The 14,425-nt window shown below is 47.6% G+C and overlaps 11 protein-coding genes and 1 non-coding gene across 12 annotated transcripts; 5 read left to right on the top strand and 7 right to left on the bottom strand.

Moving 5' to 3' along the window:
- Positions 1-431: 431 nt before the first annotated feature.
- On the top strand, positions 432-1,088 carry HPODL_03426 (Protein-S-isoprenylcysteineO-methyltransferase; the record flags this gene model as incomplete). Its single annotated transcript, XM_014079737.1, has 1 exon — positions 432-1,088. One exon carries the CDS (start codon positions 432-434, stop codon positions 1,086-1,088), a length of 657 nt encoding a protein of 218 aa, XP_013935212.1.
- Positions 1,089-1,114: 26 nt separating this feature from the next.
- On the bottom strand, positions 1,115-2,963 carry HPODL_03425 (uncharacterized protein; the record flags this gene model as incomplete). The annotated part of the gene is made up of 2 exons (XM_014079736.1): positions 1,115-2,887; positions 2,922-2,963. 2 exons carry the CDS (start codon positions 2,961-2,963, stop codon positions 1,115-1,117), a joined length of 1,815 nt encoding a protein of 604 aa, XP_013935211.1.
- A 100-nt stretch (positions 2,964-3,063) lies between these two features.
- Positions 3,064-4,941, bottom strand: HPODL_03424 (Gephyrin; the record flags this gene model as incomplete). Its single annotated transcript, XM_014079735.1, has 1 exon — positions 3,064-4,941. The coding sequence occupies one exon, from the start codon at positions 4,939-4,941 to the stop codon at positions 3,064-3,066; it is 1,878 nt and encodes a 625-aa protein (XP_013935210.1).
- Positions 4,942-5,004: 63 nt separating this feature from the next.
- On the top strand, positions 5,005-6,078 carry HPODL_03423 (Translation initiation factor eIF-2B subunit beta; the record flags this gene model as incomplete). The annotated part of the gene is made up of 1 exon (XM_014079734.1): positions 5,005-6,078. One exon carries the CDS (start codon positions 5,005-5,007, stop codon positions 6,076-6,078), a length of 1,074 nt encoding a protein of 357 aa, XP_013935209.1.
- Positions 6,079-6,366: 288 nt separating this feature from the next.
- HPODL_05426 lies at positions 6,367-6,448 on the top strand. Its single transcript has one exon. It is a non-coding gene; the product is annotated as a tRNA-Ser (tRNA).
- A 100-nt stretch (positions 6,449-6,548) lies between these two features.
- Positions 6,549-7,454, bottom strand: HPODL_03422 (1-phosphatidylinositol phosphodiesterase; the record flags this gene model as incomplete). Its single annotated transcript, XM_014079733.1, has 1 exon — positions 6,549-7,454. The coding sequence occupies one exon, from the start codon at positions 7,452-7,454 to the stop codon at positions 6,549-6,551; it is 906 nt and encodes a 301-aa protein (XP_013935208.1).
- Positions 7,455-7,576: 122 nt separating this feature from the next.
- Positions 7,577-8,023, bottom strand: HPODL_03421 (N-acetyltransferase; the record flags this gene model as incomplete). Its single annotated transcript, XM_014079732.1, has 1 exon — positions 7,577-8,023. One exon carries the CDS (start codon positions 8,021-8,023, stop codon positions 7,577-7,579), a length of 447 nt encoding a protein of 148 aa, XP_013935207.1.
- A 70-nt stretch (positions 8,024-8,093) lies between these two features.
- HPODL_03420 (Heme-binding protein involved in regulation of cytochrome P450 protein Erg11p) lies at positions 8,094-8,581 on the bottom strand (the record flags this gene model as incomplete). The annotated part of the gene is made up of 2 exons (XM_014079731.1): positions 8,094-8,233; positions 8,269-8,581. 2 exons carry the CDS (start codon positions 8,579-8,581, stop codon positions 8,094-8,096), a joined length of 453 nt encoding a protein of 150 aa, XP_013935206.1.
- Positions 8,582-8,768: 187 nt separating this feature from the next.
- HPODL_03419 (uncharacterized protein) lies at positions 8,769-9,392 on the bottom strand (the record flags this gene model as incomplete). The annotated part of the gene is made up of 1 exon (XM_014079730.1): positions 8,769-9,392. One exon carries the CDS (start codon positions 9,390-9,392, stop codon positions 8,769-8,771), a length of 624 nt encoding a protein of 207 aa, XP_013935205.1.
- Positions 9,393-9,929: 537 nt separating this feature from the next.
- On the top strand, positions 9,930-11,246 carry HPODL_03418 (uncharacterized protein; the record flags this gene model as incomplete). Its single annotated transcript, XM_014079729.1, has 1 exon — positions 9,930-11,246. One exon carries the CDS (start codon positions 9,930-9,932, stop codon positions 11,244-11,246), a length of 1,317 nt encoding a protein of 438 aa, XP_013935204.1.
- A 9-nt stretch (positions 11,247-11,255) lies between these two features.
- HPODL_03417 (Ribosome biogenesis ATPase RIX7) lies at positions 11,256-13,613 on the bottom strand (the record flags this gene model as incomplete). Its single annotated transcript, XM_014079728.1, has 1 exon — positions 11,256-13,613. The coding sequence occupies one exon, from the start codon at positions 13,611-13,613 to the stop codon at positions 11,256-11,258; it is 2,358 nt and encodes a 785-aa protein (XP_013935203.1).
- A 147-nt stretch (positions 13,614-13,760) lies between these two features.
- On the top strand, positions 13,761-14,387 carry HPODL_03416 (myristoylated subunit of escrtiii; the record flags this gene model as incomplete). The annotated part of the gene is made up of 1 exon (XM_014079727.1): positions 13,761-14,387. One exon carries the CDS (start codon positions 13,761-13,763, stop codon positions 14,385-14,387), a length of 627 nt encoding a protein of 208 aa, XP_013935202.1.
- Between the last annotated feature and the right edge of the window lie 38 nt (positions 14,388-14,425).

Below are 14,425 nucleotides of genomic sequence, written 5' to 3'. Positions count from 1 at the left end.
TGTAGACCGTGCAGCAAACATGTAGTCCATAATATGTCGCAATTGCAGAAGAGGCGTAGGTGGATCTTTAATTAGCTCTTGTATAAGGTTGTGCATCCATGATGCCAGCAAAATAAGGTTAAAATTCGGAAAAGTTGTCCTAGATGGTATGGTAGACAATCGGGCAGCAACCAGGTAGAAGTCGCTTAGCTCGCATAAGAGCTCTCTTTGAATCGCCTAATTATTTTTATCCAAAAGCCAGTTGTGTGGTGCCTGCGTTGAGCACTCGCCGACATACGGCGCAAATTAGGAGCGGAAAATACCGAGGAATCGCGAATAGCGCCCACCTTTAGGTTATTTAGTTTACCGCGATTTTTTTTTTTTCCTTTTTCGTATTAGCTCAAAACACTGGTCGTACTTATATAGTACCAGATCATTCTGCGCCAGCCCGAATGTCTCAGGAGCTCGCAAAAATCTCTCTCACGGCATTCCTGCTGGGAGCCTCTCTGGGAGTTTCATGTGCACTGTTCTTTACAGTCGCGTTCAAACAGCTTCCCGTCTATCTTGCGTCAGTTGCATTGTTCCATTTCCTGGAATTTTATTGCACAGCCAAATACTCTCCCGATAAAGTCACCACCGATTCGTTCCTCCTTTTCAATGGGTCTGAGTACATGGTTGCGCATGCGGCATCAATCACAGAGGCATTTGTGGAATATTATTTTTTCCCAAAGTGGAAGGCCTCACACACCCGTCTGTTCCATGCCGGAGCCGCATTGGTTGGACTAGGTCAGTTAGTGCGTTCTATCGCGATGGCCACTGCACGCGAATCGTTTAGCCACACGATTGCCACCGAGAAGAAGAATAATCACCTGCTGGTCACTACGGGAGTCTACGGCTATTTCAGGCACCCATCCTATGCAGGTTTCTTCTACTGGGCCCTTGGCACGCAGGTACTTCTGTGCAACCCTATTTCCTTCATTGCATTCTACTTCATGTTGCAACGGTTCTTCTCTCGCCGTATTCGCTATGAGGAGTCCACCCTTATCCAATTCTTTGGGCCGGCATATCTGGAATACATGAAGAAAACCCGCGTCTGGATTCCTATATAGAGGAGTATTTATTGTACATACATATTTTACAACGGTAGATGAAAACCTAGCAGGGGATCGCTCATATTACTCGGCGTCCCATCACTCTCTCCGGGACCCATATCTGAGCTGCCGTTTGCGACAACGTCAGGGGAAGTGTCGTGCATGAAAAGATTCTGCGCACCAATTTTCTCCGAAGACTCTTGTTTTTGTTCGGCCGAATGCGCGGCCGAGCTTTTAGCAAGCTCGTCTGTGGCAGGCTCAGATGGCTGGTAATTTTGAGCCTGGGGGGCCAGTCCCTCGACGAAATTCGGAGTCTCAGAAGATTCTGGAGGGTACGGTTCAGAGCCGTTTAGGTCTGTTTCCTCGTCGTCAGATTCCAGGCTGATCACCTCGAAGACACGAGGTGGTGGAGCTGGAGGCATAGAAAAAGCATGCATATTCTCTGCCTCATTTGTTCCCTCGCGGTGTTCCGGAACCTGGAAAGAAAGTGCATCAGTATTTTCCGTACGGCATTGATGCATGGCAAAATTCGTTTCATTGCGGACATTATTCTGCACCTCTTGTGCGTCTTCCTCTTCTTCTTCGCTGTCAAGACTAATGACAGCCACTGGCTCCTCGCTTTTTTCGTGGGCCTGGGGCTGCTCACTTTGTTCTCTTGACTCCTCGGTCTCGTGCTTCACGGTCCAGTTGCCCTGCTCGTCGATTTCAATGGCTTCGTCGTCTTCTCCCGTTTGCTCCACTATTTTTAGAAAATAGTCGTCTAAGGCCAGATCGCGCAGCTCAATTCTGGACGAACACACAGGACACTGCCAGGTCGGAGCCTGCTGCTGCAATTGCAAAAACGAAAGCGCGTCAAAACACTGGATATGGTGGCATTTGGTCGATCGGCACGGGTACCGCATTTTAATGAATGAGCACGGACACATGAGCGAAACCACCTCTTTCTCCGTCTGAATTAGATCGTCATCGTCTTCCTGGTGTCTCTCCTTGATGCTGTCGATGGTCTGCTGCTCAGAAATGTGCGCCTTCTTGACAATCCCGTCCAAAAGCGAGTCCACTGGTATTGTCTCCACAATATATAGATAAAGCCAAAAATCAACGTTTGTGAACGCATACACCACATCCAATCTATTAACCTCGCTCAATCGCAGGTGTTCAGTCAAGTCTATGGGCTTTGCAGACCCCGGCTTTCCTTTAATTCCACGTCCCGTTTGCTTCAACTTTACACCGTTCAACGTAATTTCGTTCGGTTGCGGAAATTCGAGATCCTGCTCGCTCATGGAAACAGAACGCTGCGCGGAAATCAAACACACTCTCATGTGGGGACTGCTCGCTAGCAGCTGTCTTTCTTCTGGAAGCAAGTTGAAAACAAACCTGCAACATCCTCGGTCCTTTATCTTTTGGGGTGCAAGAATAGGATTCATTCCATTTGCATGTATTCGCTGTCTCAGATTGTAGAAATCGCTTTTCTTGAACACAGCAGTTGGAGTAGGTCGGAGAACAGGCGGCGGCGCTGACGGTTGTGCTGACGGTTGTGCTGGCGTGTACTGGTTTGGAACATGGATTGTGTGGGCATTGGTGCGATACGTGGCATACAGTGCCTGGTATGGAGGAAGTTCCTGTCCTATTGATGCTTTCATTATGAGCGCTCGAACCGCAAGTAAACGCGCGTTATCTCCCTGGTACTTTCCACTGGAGAAAAACTGCTCTATGCGGCCGGCGATGTCAGCCTTGCGCCCTGATCGAACTAGTCCAATCGACCTGCAAATGGTCTTGAGCTCGGAGATCTTTAAATTGTGGAGCTCTGAAAGAGTTTCCTGCAAAATTAGTGTCTGTAATTAAATTACCTACCTCAAACGTATTCTCAGGCATCATTCCCGAGGGCCCACTCATTCTTGGCGACACTTAACGCCAGAAGAGGTATCTTTGGTTGGAGTATTTTATCAGTCTCGAAATTGGCGAAATAAAAAAATATTAAGGCTTGCTTATATAATCACACATAGATCTGGTCGATGAGAATGGCGTCCACCACCGTCCCTGCTTCGATTACCGATTTTCCGAAGTCACTGGCAGCAGGAAGACACACAAGTCCGTTGGCCTTCTTAAAAGATCCGATGTTGCTGCTTCTTTGGAACCCTGTAGAGTTCGCAACTAGAGCCATGTCTGACTGACAAATGCTGACCCGCTGGTATTCAGGACGTTGTGGGTCCAGTTTCAAGTCCTCTGCAAGCTTGACCTTAACAATTGGCTCTGTAGGCAATTTTTGGCCAACTGATGGCTCAAGTCCTTGCCATTTCAACAAACAAGGTAGGACAAATAGATGGTAGCAAACAGAAGAAGAGGCAGGATTACCGGGTAGAGCAAAGACAACGGTGGATTTGCCGATTGTTGCAAAAGTTGTTGGCTTGCCAGGCTTCATTCTGACACGTCCAAAATGGATTGTACCGTGAAGTTCATTTTCGATCGTCGGTTTTAGCAGGTCAAGCTCTCCCATGGACACTCCTCCAGTGGTAATTAAACAATCAATTTTTTTGACGTCCACAGCGTCCTTTATAATTTTGATAAGAGACTCCTTGGTATCTGAGGCTATTCCGAGGTCGACTAACTCGTACCCACAATTCTGCACTATGGACACTAGCGTCGGTCTGTTGCTGTCGTATATTTCTCCATAATGTAACAATTTTTCGGTTTGCACGTCCTGCAGTTCATTTCCAGTAGATAGCAGCCCAATCACCGGTTTGCGGTACACTTTAATTTTGTTGACCCCCACGCTCGCCAACGCCCCTATTTCTCCTCCTCCTGGCGAGATTCTTGATCCTTTCGCGAGCACCAAACTGTCCTTCCTGGTGTCAGAACCAATGGCCCTGATGTTCTCCCCTGTCTTGACGTTTTTCGCCAGTATCTCAACAAGCTTCTCCTCGCTCCCGTCCTCAGTGGTTTCAACTAGTCGTGTTTCCTCGACCATCACTACGGCGTCGGCTCCCTCAGGAAGCGGCGCCCCCGTGGTGATTCTCGCGATTTGTCCTGCAACCAGCTCTTTCTGGTCATTTTTGGAAGCATGCGAAACACTAACAACAGGGTAAACACCCGGTCCATCAGAGCTGATCATCGCATATCCGTCCACAATACTTGCGCGAAAATTTGGAACGTCCATCTGGGCAGTAACATTTTCAGCAACCACGCTGCCCACTAGACGAGGATCCAAAATGCTCAGCTCGATTACTTCTGGAGCTGGCGTGTTCTCTCTGATCCTTGAGTATGCTTCATCAACAGAGATCGTGGGATAGGGCGAGACTCGATGTCTCGCAACGACCGAATCGACCAATTCGTGTTTGGCAAGGTGTCCATGATGATGGTGATGATGATGATGATGATGATGGCCTGAACCGGACTCCTTGTGCAGCAATCTTGAGCTTTCAATCCCCAGTTGCGAAAGTGCGTGCCCAATGACCCCTTTGATTGCCTGGAAATTTTCCGTGGCTCCCTTTGGCGAGCCGGGCAGCGTGATAATCAAAGATTCTCCGCGAACACCAGCTACCGGCCGAGCAAGCATGGCAAAAGGGGTGATTTGAAGAGAAAAGGACAGCATAGCATGAACCAGTCCAGGCGCCTTTTTGTCCAACAATGGCTCAATGGCCTCTGGTGTGATGTCAGTCTTGGTGAAGCCGGTTCCGCCAGCGGTCAAGATAAGCTTGAAATCCTGTTTCACCCAGTCCACCACTGCAGCCTGGATATCTTCCTTCTTGTCTGGCACAACCTTGTGAGCCTTCAATTCAAAGCCATCAAGGTGTTGTTTCAATGCGTCAACAACCTTGTCGGTCGATAAACCCCTGGAAACCGATTCTGATACAACCAAGATACCAACAGTCATATCTTAAAATACGTTTGGGTCGACGCGACGATAAATAAAATTTTTTACTGGTTTCTGGTCGTAATGTCTTCCACCCAGAAATATGAGGTCCTCGTGGACTCATTTATCTCGAAACTAAAGCGTCGACAGATCACGGGATCTTATAATGTTGCCACCGCGACATGTCGGCTGCTTATGAGAGTGATATCGAGCTCGAGATGGTCGAGCACCGAGGAGTTCATCAACCTGATCAGAGGAGTCGGATGTAAACTGATAGACGCCCAACCTCGCGAGTTTGCGACAGGGAATATCGTCAGACGTGTGCTGGCCATCATCAGAGACGAGGTGAGCGAAGACTCGATCACCCAGAGCGCCAATAATGCACCGTATAATACGTCTATGTTCCAACTGCTGTCCACGACGCACACAACCAAGCCGCAGGGAACACAGGCCACGAAACAACCCAACCAGGACCTTCGGTCGGTGGTCATCCAGGGAATCCGCGAATTGATAGACGAAATCGCTTCTGTGCACGAGAATATTGAGCTGATGACAGTGGACCTGATTCACGAGAACGAGGTGCTGCTGACTCCCACACCTGGGTCACAGACAGTTTTGAACTTTCTTCTGAAAGCCAGTCTGAAACGTAAGTTCACCGTTCTTATCACAGAATGCTACCCCAACGATATCAACGAATGTCATAGCTTTGCCAAAAAGCTCGCAGAGATGAATATCGAGACGGTCATCATTCCTGACTCCACGGTCTTTGCGGTCATGTCGCGGGTTGGAAAAGTCTTAATTGGAGCGCGTTCTGTTTTTGCAAATGGCGGCTGTGTCACTGCTGCCGGTGTCGCAACCGTGTGCGAGTGTGCAAAAGAACATAGAACTCCGGTGTTTGCAGTGGCAGGACTATACAAATTTTCTCCAACGTATCCATTCGATAGAGACTCTCTCATCGAGGTGGGTAACTCAGGCAAGGTGCTGCCGTACGAGGACAGCGATCTTGTTGGAAAGTGCGAAGTGACGAACCCGTTGTTCGACTACGTGGTTCCGGAACACATCGACATCTACATCACCAACATTGGTGGATTCTCACCTAATTTCATCTACCGAATAGTTCTGGACAACTACAAAGCTGAAGATGTACAGTTGGGATGAAATATAATGAATATATGCATCATTTGAACCGCTTTCGCGCGCCCCGTGCCTCGCTCGGTCACTCGACAATTGGGTCATCTTGAGCTGGATGCAGCGTTTGCCTAGAGCGACGCTGTAAGGGGCAATATCGACAGAATTTGATTGAGTGCGGCCCTATCTTATGGTAGGGTTGCAATTATGAAATTCGACAGAAGAATACTAGTAAAGAAGTACAAGTGAAAACTAGTCTGTATTGGTTACGAGTCGGGACAAATGTAGGTCGTGATGTTTCGTTTTTTTTGTAAAATAGTCCCAGTGTCCGAGTGGTTAAGGAGCCGCCCTGCTAAGGCGGTGTGCTTTGCACGCGCAGGTTCGAATCCTGTCTGTGACGTCTTTTTTTTTCTTCCCAAAGTTTTTTTCTCTTAGCTCAGCAGCCGCATGTCGTCTACAGCAATTTATCTGGACATTTGATCAACCACTTATACATATACTTAAAAGTTCTGGTCAACAAGCTTCTTGACCAACTTCCAGTCGTTCTTTTCACTATAGTCCAAAATCACCGTACCACATCCCTTGCCGTAGCACTCGTCTAAGCTGGCCACCATAAGACCCTCGGTGACTTTCTCTGGCCAGCAGTCACGGTCAAAGAAGTTCGATCCCGAGCAAAAGTTGATGAATAGCTTTGGGTCACTGTTACTGCTGTTGTAGTTCTTGGCATTGTTGATCATGTTCTTAACGTACTCCGCCTTCTTTGGAATATCTTGCTCGGTCTTTATCTCACAAAAGTCTTGAACCCTGATACATCCTCTATCGTCATCAGTGGTATTGTAAGACCAAGATGGGGCAGGAATACCCAAAGAGCCTTGCTTCTCCCCATTTTGGACACCAAAACGTCTGAACAGGATAATCTTACCTCGGCAGTCTCTCAATGTTGGCAGCTCAGAACGCAGGTACCATTTGTCCCTATTTTTCGAGATGAAGCGGTCATTGATGACATTGGCAAACTCATCATTCTGGTTGTCCCAGGTACCAGTGCCCTCTTGTTTTATGGACAAGATCACAAACTCCGAAGGGTGCTTGTCGACGAATTTATACACCTCGTCCAAAAGCTCGCTGAACTTGACGGATCCGAGCAGTTTGACGGGGAAATTGCCATGAATGACAATTAGATCATTTCTGTGCTCGTCATCGTCGTGGGTTGTGATGAAGTTGCGAGACAGTCTCACGTCCAAAAACCGAACTCCGTGCTCTAATTGTTTGGTAACAGATGCGCCCTGACATTGGACAGAAGGAAGCGCAGTGTGGCACGCAGCAGAGTTATGGGTTCCTGGAATAGAAAGACGACCAATATTAGTGTCGTCGGAAACGGATTTGAGCCAGTTGGCGTAGTCAACCATCTTGGTGATATTTGGCAACTCTATTGACGTGCTTGCTCTACTCGACTATTTATTATGAAGCTGAAATTGCTTAGGTAAGCCCTGGACGCAGGAGTCAACAATAGACATTGTATAGTCAGGCCTCAGTTGTTCAGCGCCTTCCTCAAGAGCTGCTGGCCCTCTTTTACCAGGTTGAGGTTCCGATAAAGTTCTTGCGAGGCGTCCTCGTACGAAAAGCCAAATTTTTGCCATTGGCTCGGCTCCTCGGTAACCACATATATTTTATCCAGGTGTCTCTTTCTTGTAACATTCTCGACGTACTCCAGTAATTTATCTTCTAGACCATACTTACCGCTGTAGGCAGGCAGTACGCACAGTTTATCAACCAGCAGACCTGCAGGCGATTTTGAGTTCACGGGTTGGAGGGGCTTGCAGATCACCAAGCCCACAGGGACCTCGTTGTAGTATGCATATTGCGCGAGTTCTCCAGATTCTTTGATTTCCTCGAGCTCCTGGTCCGAATAGGACGCGTATGCTATCACGTTTATTAGGCCCAAATTGTTGGGAGTTAGATCGTCTAGAGATATCATCTAAACTAATTCTAAAATTGTAAATCAAACTAAAATTACTCTCGATATTTCGGTTCATGTATCTTTATTTCTATTTCTTTTCCTCCACCAAAACCCCCACCTTAGGGTACTTGGACTTGAACGTTTCTTCCCAGCCATCCAGGGCTTTCCATTCTGCCTCCGTAAGATCTTTCAAATCGTCAATTGGCTCCCCAAAATCCCTCACCATGGCTATACGTTAGTTGAGACAAACAGTAGATACTTACACTCGTCAAACGAGTTTTTTGCTAGTCCACGAGATGCGTCGTGGCCAGCAAAGTTCGAGTATGGCCCTGATGGACCGTAGAATTGTCTGGATTTTGACACATCATACACATTGCCCTTCACTGCAATATATATCTGCTCGAGATCGAACCCATTGTACTTATACAGAGTACGAGGAGTGAACTCCTGCTCCTCCACAGCCACATCGTCGGCCGCGGGATTGATTTCCACTGTTCGAGAGGGTGCAAATATCGTGCTTCCTAGGAAAAAGGTGGCCAGAATCACCACAATGGCAACAAGCACCAGAGTCTCCATGCTGAAATATTTATTTGTGGTGCTACTACAATTTAGAAATAGAAAATGGAAAACTAACATCCGTGCACCGCAATGCATAGTCTAACCAGAGGAGACAGAGTCGGAATGCTAAGGCGTACATGTGTCCCACCGGACCCTCTGGCGGGCATAGCCAACCAAGGAAAATCATATTTAGCGCAAGCTATCGTTACTCGCCCTCTTCCAGCACGTGCGACGCAAGTCTTCCCAGTGCATCCAACATCGTCGGGCTGCGGGTCGACTGGTCCTGGATCTGTTTGCGTAGAAGCGCGTTTTCCGCCTTGAGTGCTTTCACCTTGTCATTCTTGAGCGTTTTCAAGCTTTTGATCAGTTTCAGGTTCTTCATGTTTATGCATTCGTTCTCATTCTGTAATATGTGGATGTTTTTCTCGATGCTTGCGATGTTTTTGAGCAGAAGTTGACGCTCCGTTGCATACTCCTCCATGTTGCTCCTCAATTGGTACTTTACCAGGTTTTTGTTCAAATTGAGGCGCAAGACCGTCTGTTTTGCCATTTGGATCAGCCGCTCCAATTCCGGTTGCTCCATGGCTTTGGCGTTATGTAGCTGGGCTTCCGTACGTTCGAGAACCTGTATAAAAGCCTCCACGTCGCTGTCCATTTCTTCGAGCTCGTTGGGGCTCAGCTTTGACGGCAAGTTGAGTACCGAAGCCGGAGACGATTGCGACGAAACGTGGACCGAGCTGTGTCCGGAAACGCTCACATCGCTCGGCGAGCTGTCCACGCTGCTCTTGGAATCGCCGGGCTCTGCGGGAGCCACAAATGACTGACCCATGGTTGTATCGCAGTAAATTATATGTTTACTATTTCGCGTTTTCCAACGCGCCGCGAAACATTTAGGGTAGGCGGATAGGGCAATCCCTCTTTTTTAAATTTGTTTCTTGTTCTTACTGCAAGATGGAAGACCCTTATGTCGCCAGAGTCGTCCACGCTGTACAGGCCATGTTCTGCATTCTAATTGTGTCTTTTTGGCTCAATATTCTGATATTAGTCATTTTATTGTGAGTTCGCCAGATACGACCCTATCGCGCTAACATACAGGAGTGATCACTTTGTGTTCCACAGCTACTTGGTCACACGGCTCAGGAAGCTGCTTTATAAGACCCCCAATCCCCCTCCTAATTCTTCGCTAACAGTTTCATCGCCTGGACCTATCTAAAGCGCGACTGCCAAATTAGGAAAGTCGGATAAGATCTGAGTGAAAAATACTTAAATGCCCCTAGTTGGGCACAGTCATTTCACATTGCAAGATATGTTTACTCGTACTCTTAGACACTTTTCCCGCAGAGGTCTATCCAGGTGGGCAATTCCGATGTCAGGAATGGCCTTAGGCGCCACCCTGTTGGCAACCAACTCGAGCCCTCTGTTCAGCGACTCAAGAAAGAAAAAACGCATAGTTTTCTTGGACGACGATGATGACGACGAGGATGAAGAGGATCGAAAAGAAAGAGAACGGCAAGAGGCCATTGCCAACAAGCCTTCGCTCTCCACCATCTACTCCCTGACAGATTTCGAGAGTGTTGCGAAAAAAGTTCTGCCTGAAGGAATCTGGGGATACTACTCCACCGGCTCCGACGACGAGATTTCCTTGCGGGAAAATCACTATGCCTTCAGCAGAATTTTCTTCAGACCTCAATGCTTGATTGATAGTAGCAGCTGCTCATTGGATACAGAAATACTGGGCACCAAACTCTCTGCGCCATTCTACATCACCGCATTTGCCGGCTCTCCCTCTGCCCATCCCATAGCAGAAAGAGGTCTCCGCAACGCTGCTGGGCTGGAAAACATCATCCATTTAATTCCATTCCAATTATCGTTCCCAGTGGAGGAATATTGTGCTGGCCTGAAACCGGGACAGCAGAACTTTTATCAATTGCATTTCTACAACGAAAAACAGTTTGACGAGGCTCCCGAGTTCTTCAAAAAACTGGAGAGCATGCCCAATATCAAAGCCGTTTTCATCAATGTCGACCTCAATGCCCTCGGTAATCGTGAAAAAGACAGCAAGATCAGAGCACGGATTGATTCTGGAACGACAGAGGCTCTCGAGGTGTATGCTCATTCGGATGTCAAGTACTTCAGTCTCACCTGGGACCATATGAAACAAATCCAGCAGATGACCAAGCTTCCTATTGTGTTGAAGGGTGTTTTGAACAAGAATGATGTGCTTAAGGCCGCTGAGGCCGGTCTTGCAGGTGCCCTGATCTCGAACCATGGTGGTCGTCAGCTTGATTTCGCCATGCCTCCAATCGAAATACTCGCTGAGAGCAAGCAGCTTCTCAAGGAGAAAGGACTAGACAAGAACTTTGAGCTATTTATTGATGGAGGAATCAGAAGGGGCTCGGACATTATCAAAGCTCTCTGTTTGGGAGCTTCAGGCGTCGGCCTGGGAAGGCCATTTTTGTACTCATTGGCTAGTTATGGTGAAGAAGGCGTTCAAAAAGCGATCCAAATCCTCAAGACCGAAATGATCAGGGACATGAAATTGCTGGGAGTTAGCTCTATCAGTGAGCTCAATGAGGATATGGTCGATATCACGTCATTAAAGTACAAAGGCTTGCAAACCAGAGATCATCTGTACGACCAGAACTATACACCTATGCCTGATCCACCATTCAGAAAAGAGTAAGAATGAGAATTACTTGTCCTGCTCCACCACGTTGGCCTGGCTCCATCCCATTCTCTGATTAAGACGCTCATATTTTAGGCGGTCTCTGTCACTCACAGACGGCTTCACGCTATCCAAAGCCTTTTCAAAGTCGTCACTTGTCACCACAACGTCATCGTCCATATGTAATTCCTCAATAGATTCGTCTCCAATGCTGATACCGGTAAAAAACTTCTTTTTTAATGCAATAACACCTGCCTCACGGACCAACGACGAGAGATCGGCACCAGAAAAGTTGCGGCACCGCTCGTCGTGCGCCACGACGGCCAAGTCGACGCTGGAATCCAAAGGTGTTCCGTTGGAGGCGATCAATGTCTTGAGAATTTCCAGTCTCTCAGAAGCATTAGGAAGCTCAATATAAAGCGTCTTGTCAAGTCTTCCGGGACGCAGCATGGCTGGATCGATCATATCTGGTCTGTTGGTGGCTCCAATGACAAAAATACCTTTTCTATCGTTGAGGCCGTCCAGTTCGGTGAGCAGAGTGTTGACAACTCTCGAGCTCGCCTCGCTCAGTGACGACTCTCTTTTTGGCACCAATGCGTCCAGTTCGTCGAAAAATATAATACACGGAACTGAAGCTCTTGCACGAGTGAACACCTGTCTGACCGCGCGCTCGGACTCACCAACGTATTTATTGAGAAGCTCTGGTCCTTTGACAGAAATGAAATTGGCCTTCGACTCGTTGGCGACGGCCTTAGCCAGCAGTGTTTTACCGCAACCAGGAGGACCCCACATAAGCACGCCCGCTGGCGCCGTAATACCAACTTTCTCGTATATTTCGGGCCGTTTGATAGGCTGCACAATGGCCATGTGTAGTTCCACCCGCACGTTCGCCAAAGCACCCACGTTCGACCACGTGACATCTGGAATGGTGGCAAAGCCTTCTCTTTTTGCGGATGGTTGGATTTGAGGCAGGGCCGTCACGAAATCTTGGTGTTCTATGCACAAAGATGCCAGCTGCTCTGGAGTCAGCGCTGTAGGGTGTTTGATGAGGAATTTTTGAATTATAGAGAGCTTGCTAAACTGCGGTTGCTCGTTGCTTTTCTGCAGAAGCTCTTCGGGGTTCTCGTCCAGCTCCATCCCATCCTCCTTGTTCTCTTCCTGTTGCAATTGCACCCCTTCCAAAAGCAGCTTTTTCTCGTCTTCCTCGCTCAAGGAGGTGAAAATTCTCTTGATGGCAGAAATACCTGCGGCCGTCACCAGTGCCTTCAAATCCGCACCCACAAACCCTGGTGTCATCTTGGCTATCGAAAGAAGATCAAGCTCTCCGCTGATTCTCAAATTCTTGACCATGCTCTCGAGAATTTTGAACCGCGCATGTTCATTTGGAACATTTATGCAAATTTCTCTATCAAATCGTCCTGCTCTTCTAAGGGCTGTGTCTAGGGAGTCTGGGCGATTAGTGGCGCCAATAATAATCACAGGCTTTCCGTCAGTTTTGTCAAGCGAAAGCTCGTCCATCGAAGTGAGCAGTTGAGCCACGATCCGTCGTTCCATCTCACGCTGTGCACCGCCATCTCTTTTGGGAGTAATAGCGTCGATTTCATCAAAAAACACCAAACATGGGGCTAGTTGCTTGGCCTCGTCAAATATCTCTCTGACCTTCTTCTCGCTCTCTCCAGACATTCCGCTAACCACGGACGGCGCACTGATCGATATGAACGGAACTTGAAGCTCACCTGCAAGCGCATATGCAATGGTGGTTTTTCCACATCCCGGAGGACCATGGAGAAGAACTCCTCGTGGAGGCTCAATTCCTGTAGCCATATAGATCTCCGGATGGAGAACAGGCATTCCAACGACTTCCATCAGCTGCGAAACCACGTCATCCAGACCACCAAGCTGGCTAAGAGTGAGGGTTGGCGGAGTGCGATCCTTAGCCACCTTAGGTCTTTTCGAGTGCTTGGACCCATCCTTGGACCTTTTTTTGGCTTTTTTTTCGTCTGGCTCTGCAGTTTCGGTGGCAGATGCCTGGACGTCATTCTCCTCTTTCCATAAACTCACAACACTTCTATTAGCTTGATTAGTGTCCTTGACTTCCATCATGTTGTCTTGTTCTTCTGACTCTTCGTCCTTGATCTTTAAAGTGCTTGGATCAATACCCATACTTTTCATCTCCTCTTCCTCATCCGCTATCACCGTTTTCCACACACGATCGATCGAATACCGCAAATGATCGTCTTTGGTTCTCCTGAAAGAAGCGTCTTTCAGCTTGACATATTCAAAAATTTGTAGCGACGTCAGGTCCTTCGCTAGTGCCATGGTCAACGGCCCATTAGTTATTCCCTTAGACCTCATAATCTCAGTTTGCTCCTCCAGCAAATTCATAATACTATTATAGACCTTATCGTCCATCTCACGCTGGAGAATGCCCCCTTTCTGGGCTTTTACCTTGGCCATCAAAAGTTGGTAACTCCGTTAATTTTTTTTTAATTTTTTTCCTGCATTATATTATTTTAGATTTATCTACTCGCCATGGGCAATACAGCATCCTCAGGGCCCAAAATTACGCCACAGGATAAAGCGATTTTGCAACTGAAATTGCAAAGAGATAAGCTTCACAAAGTGTCGGTCAAAATTCAGACGGTCATTGACAGAGAGACAGAGATCGCCAAGCAATGCGTCAAACAAAATAATCGTAGGAAAGCCCTCCTGGCATTGAGGAAGAAGAAATATCAACAAAACCTGCTTTCAACAGTGGAAAAGCAAGCTGAAACGCTGGAAGAGCTGATAAATACAATTGAGTTCAAGCTTATCGAAAAAGACTTTGTTTACGGCCTCGAACAGGGGAATCAAGTCCTCAAACAGTTAAACAAAGAAATGAGCATAGAGAAAGTGGATAAAATATTGGACGATTCAGAAGAGGGAATCAGATACCAGGAAGAGTTGAGCAATAGACTGGGAGAGCTTATGTCCAAGAGTCTAGAAGATGAGGTGGATCTGGAACTCGAGGAACTGGAAAAACAGGAGAGAGCAAAGGAGGCTCCTCAAAAAGATGTTGCGGCCCAGCTTCCAGAAGTTGTCAACAAACCTCTGCCCGATATCAAAATGGAGCAACCAGAGGAGCGCGAAGAGGAGCAACCTGCCCCACTACCTGCATGAAACTTTATCTTTATTTATTACTAGTGTTTTCATAGCCG

The sequence above is a fragment of the Ogataea parapolymorpha genome, chromosome IV (assembly GCF_000187245.1).
Source record: "Ogataea parapolymorpha DL-1 chromosome IV, whole genome shotgun sequence".
Classification (NCBI taxonomy): Eukaryota; Fungi; Ascomycota; class Pichiomycetes; order Pichiales; family Pichiaceae; genus Ogataea; species Ogataea parapolymorpha.
The sequence above is the reverse complement of the archived record's forward strand: the minus strand, read 5'-3'. Positions and strand labels throughout refer to the sequence as shown.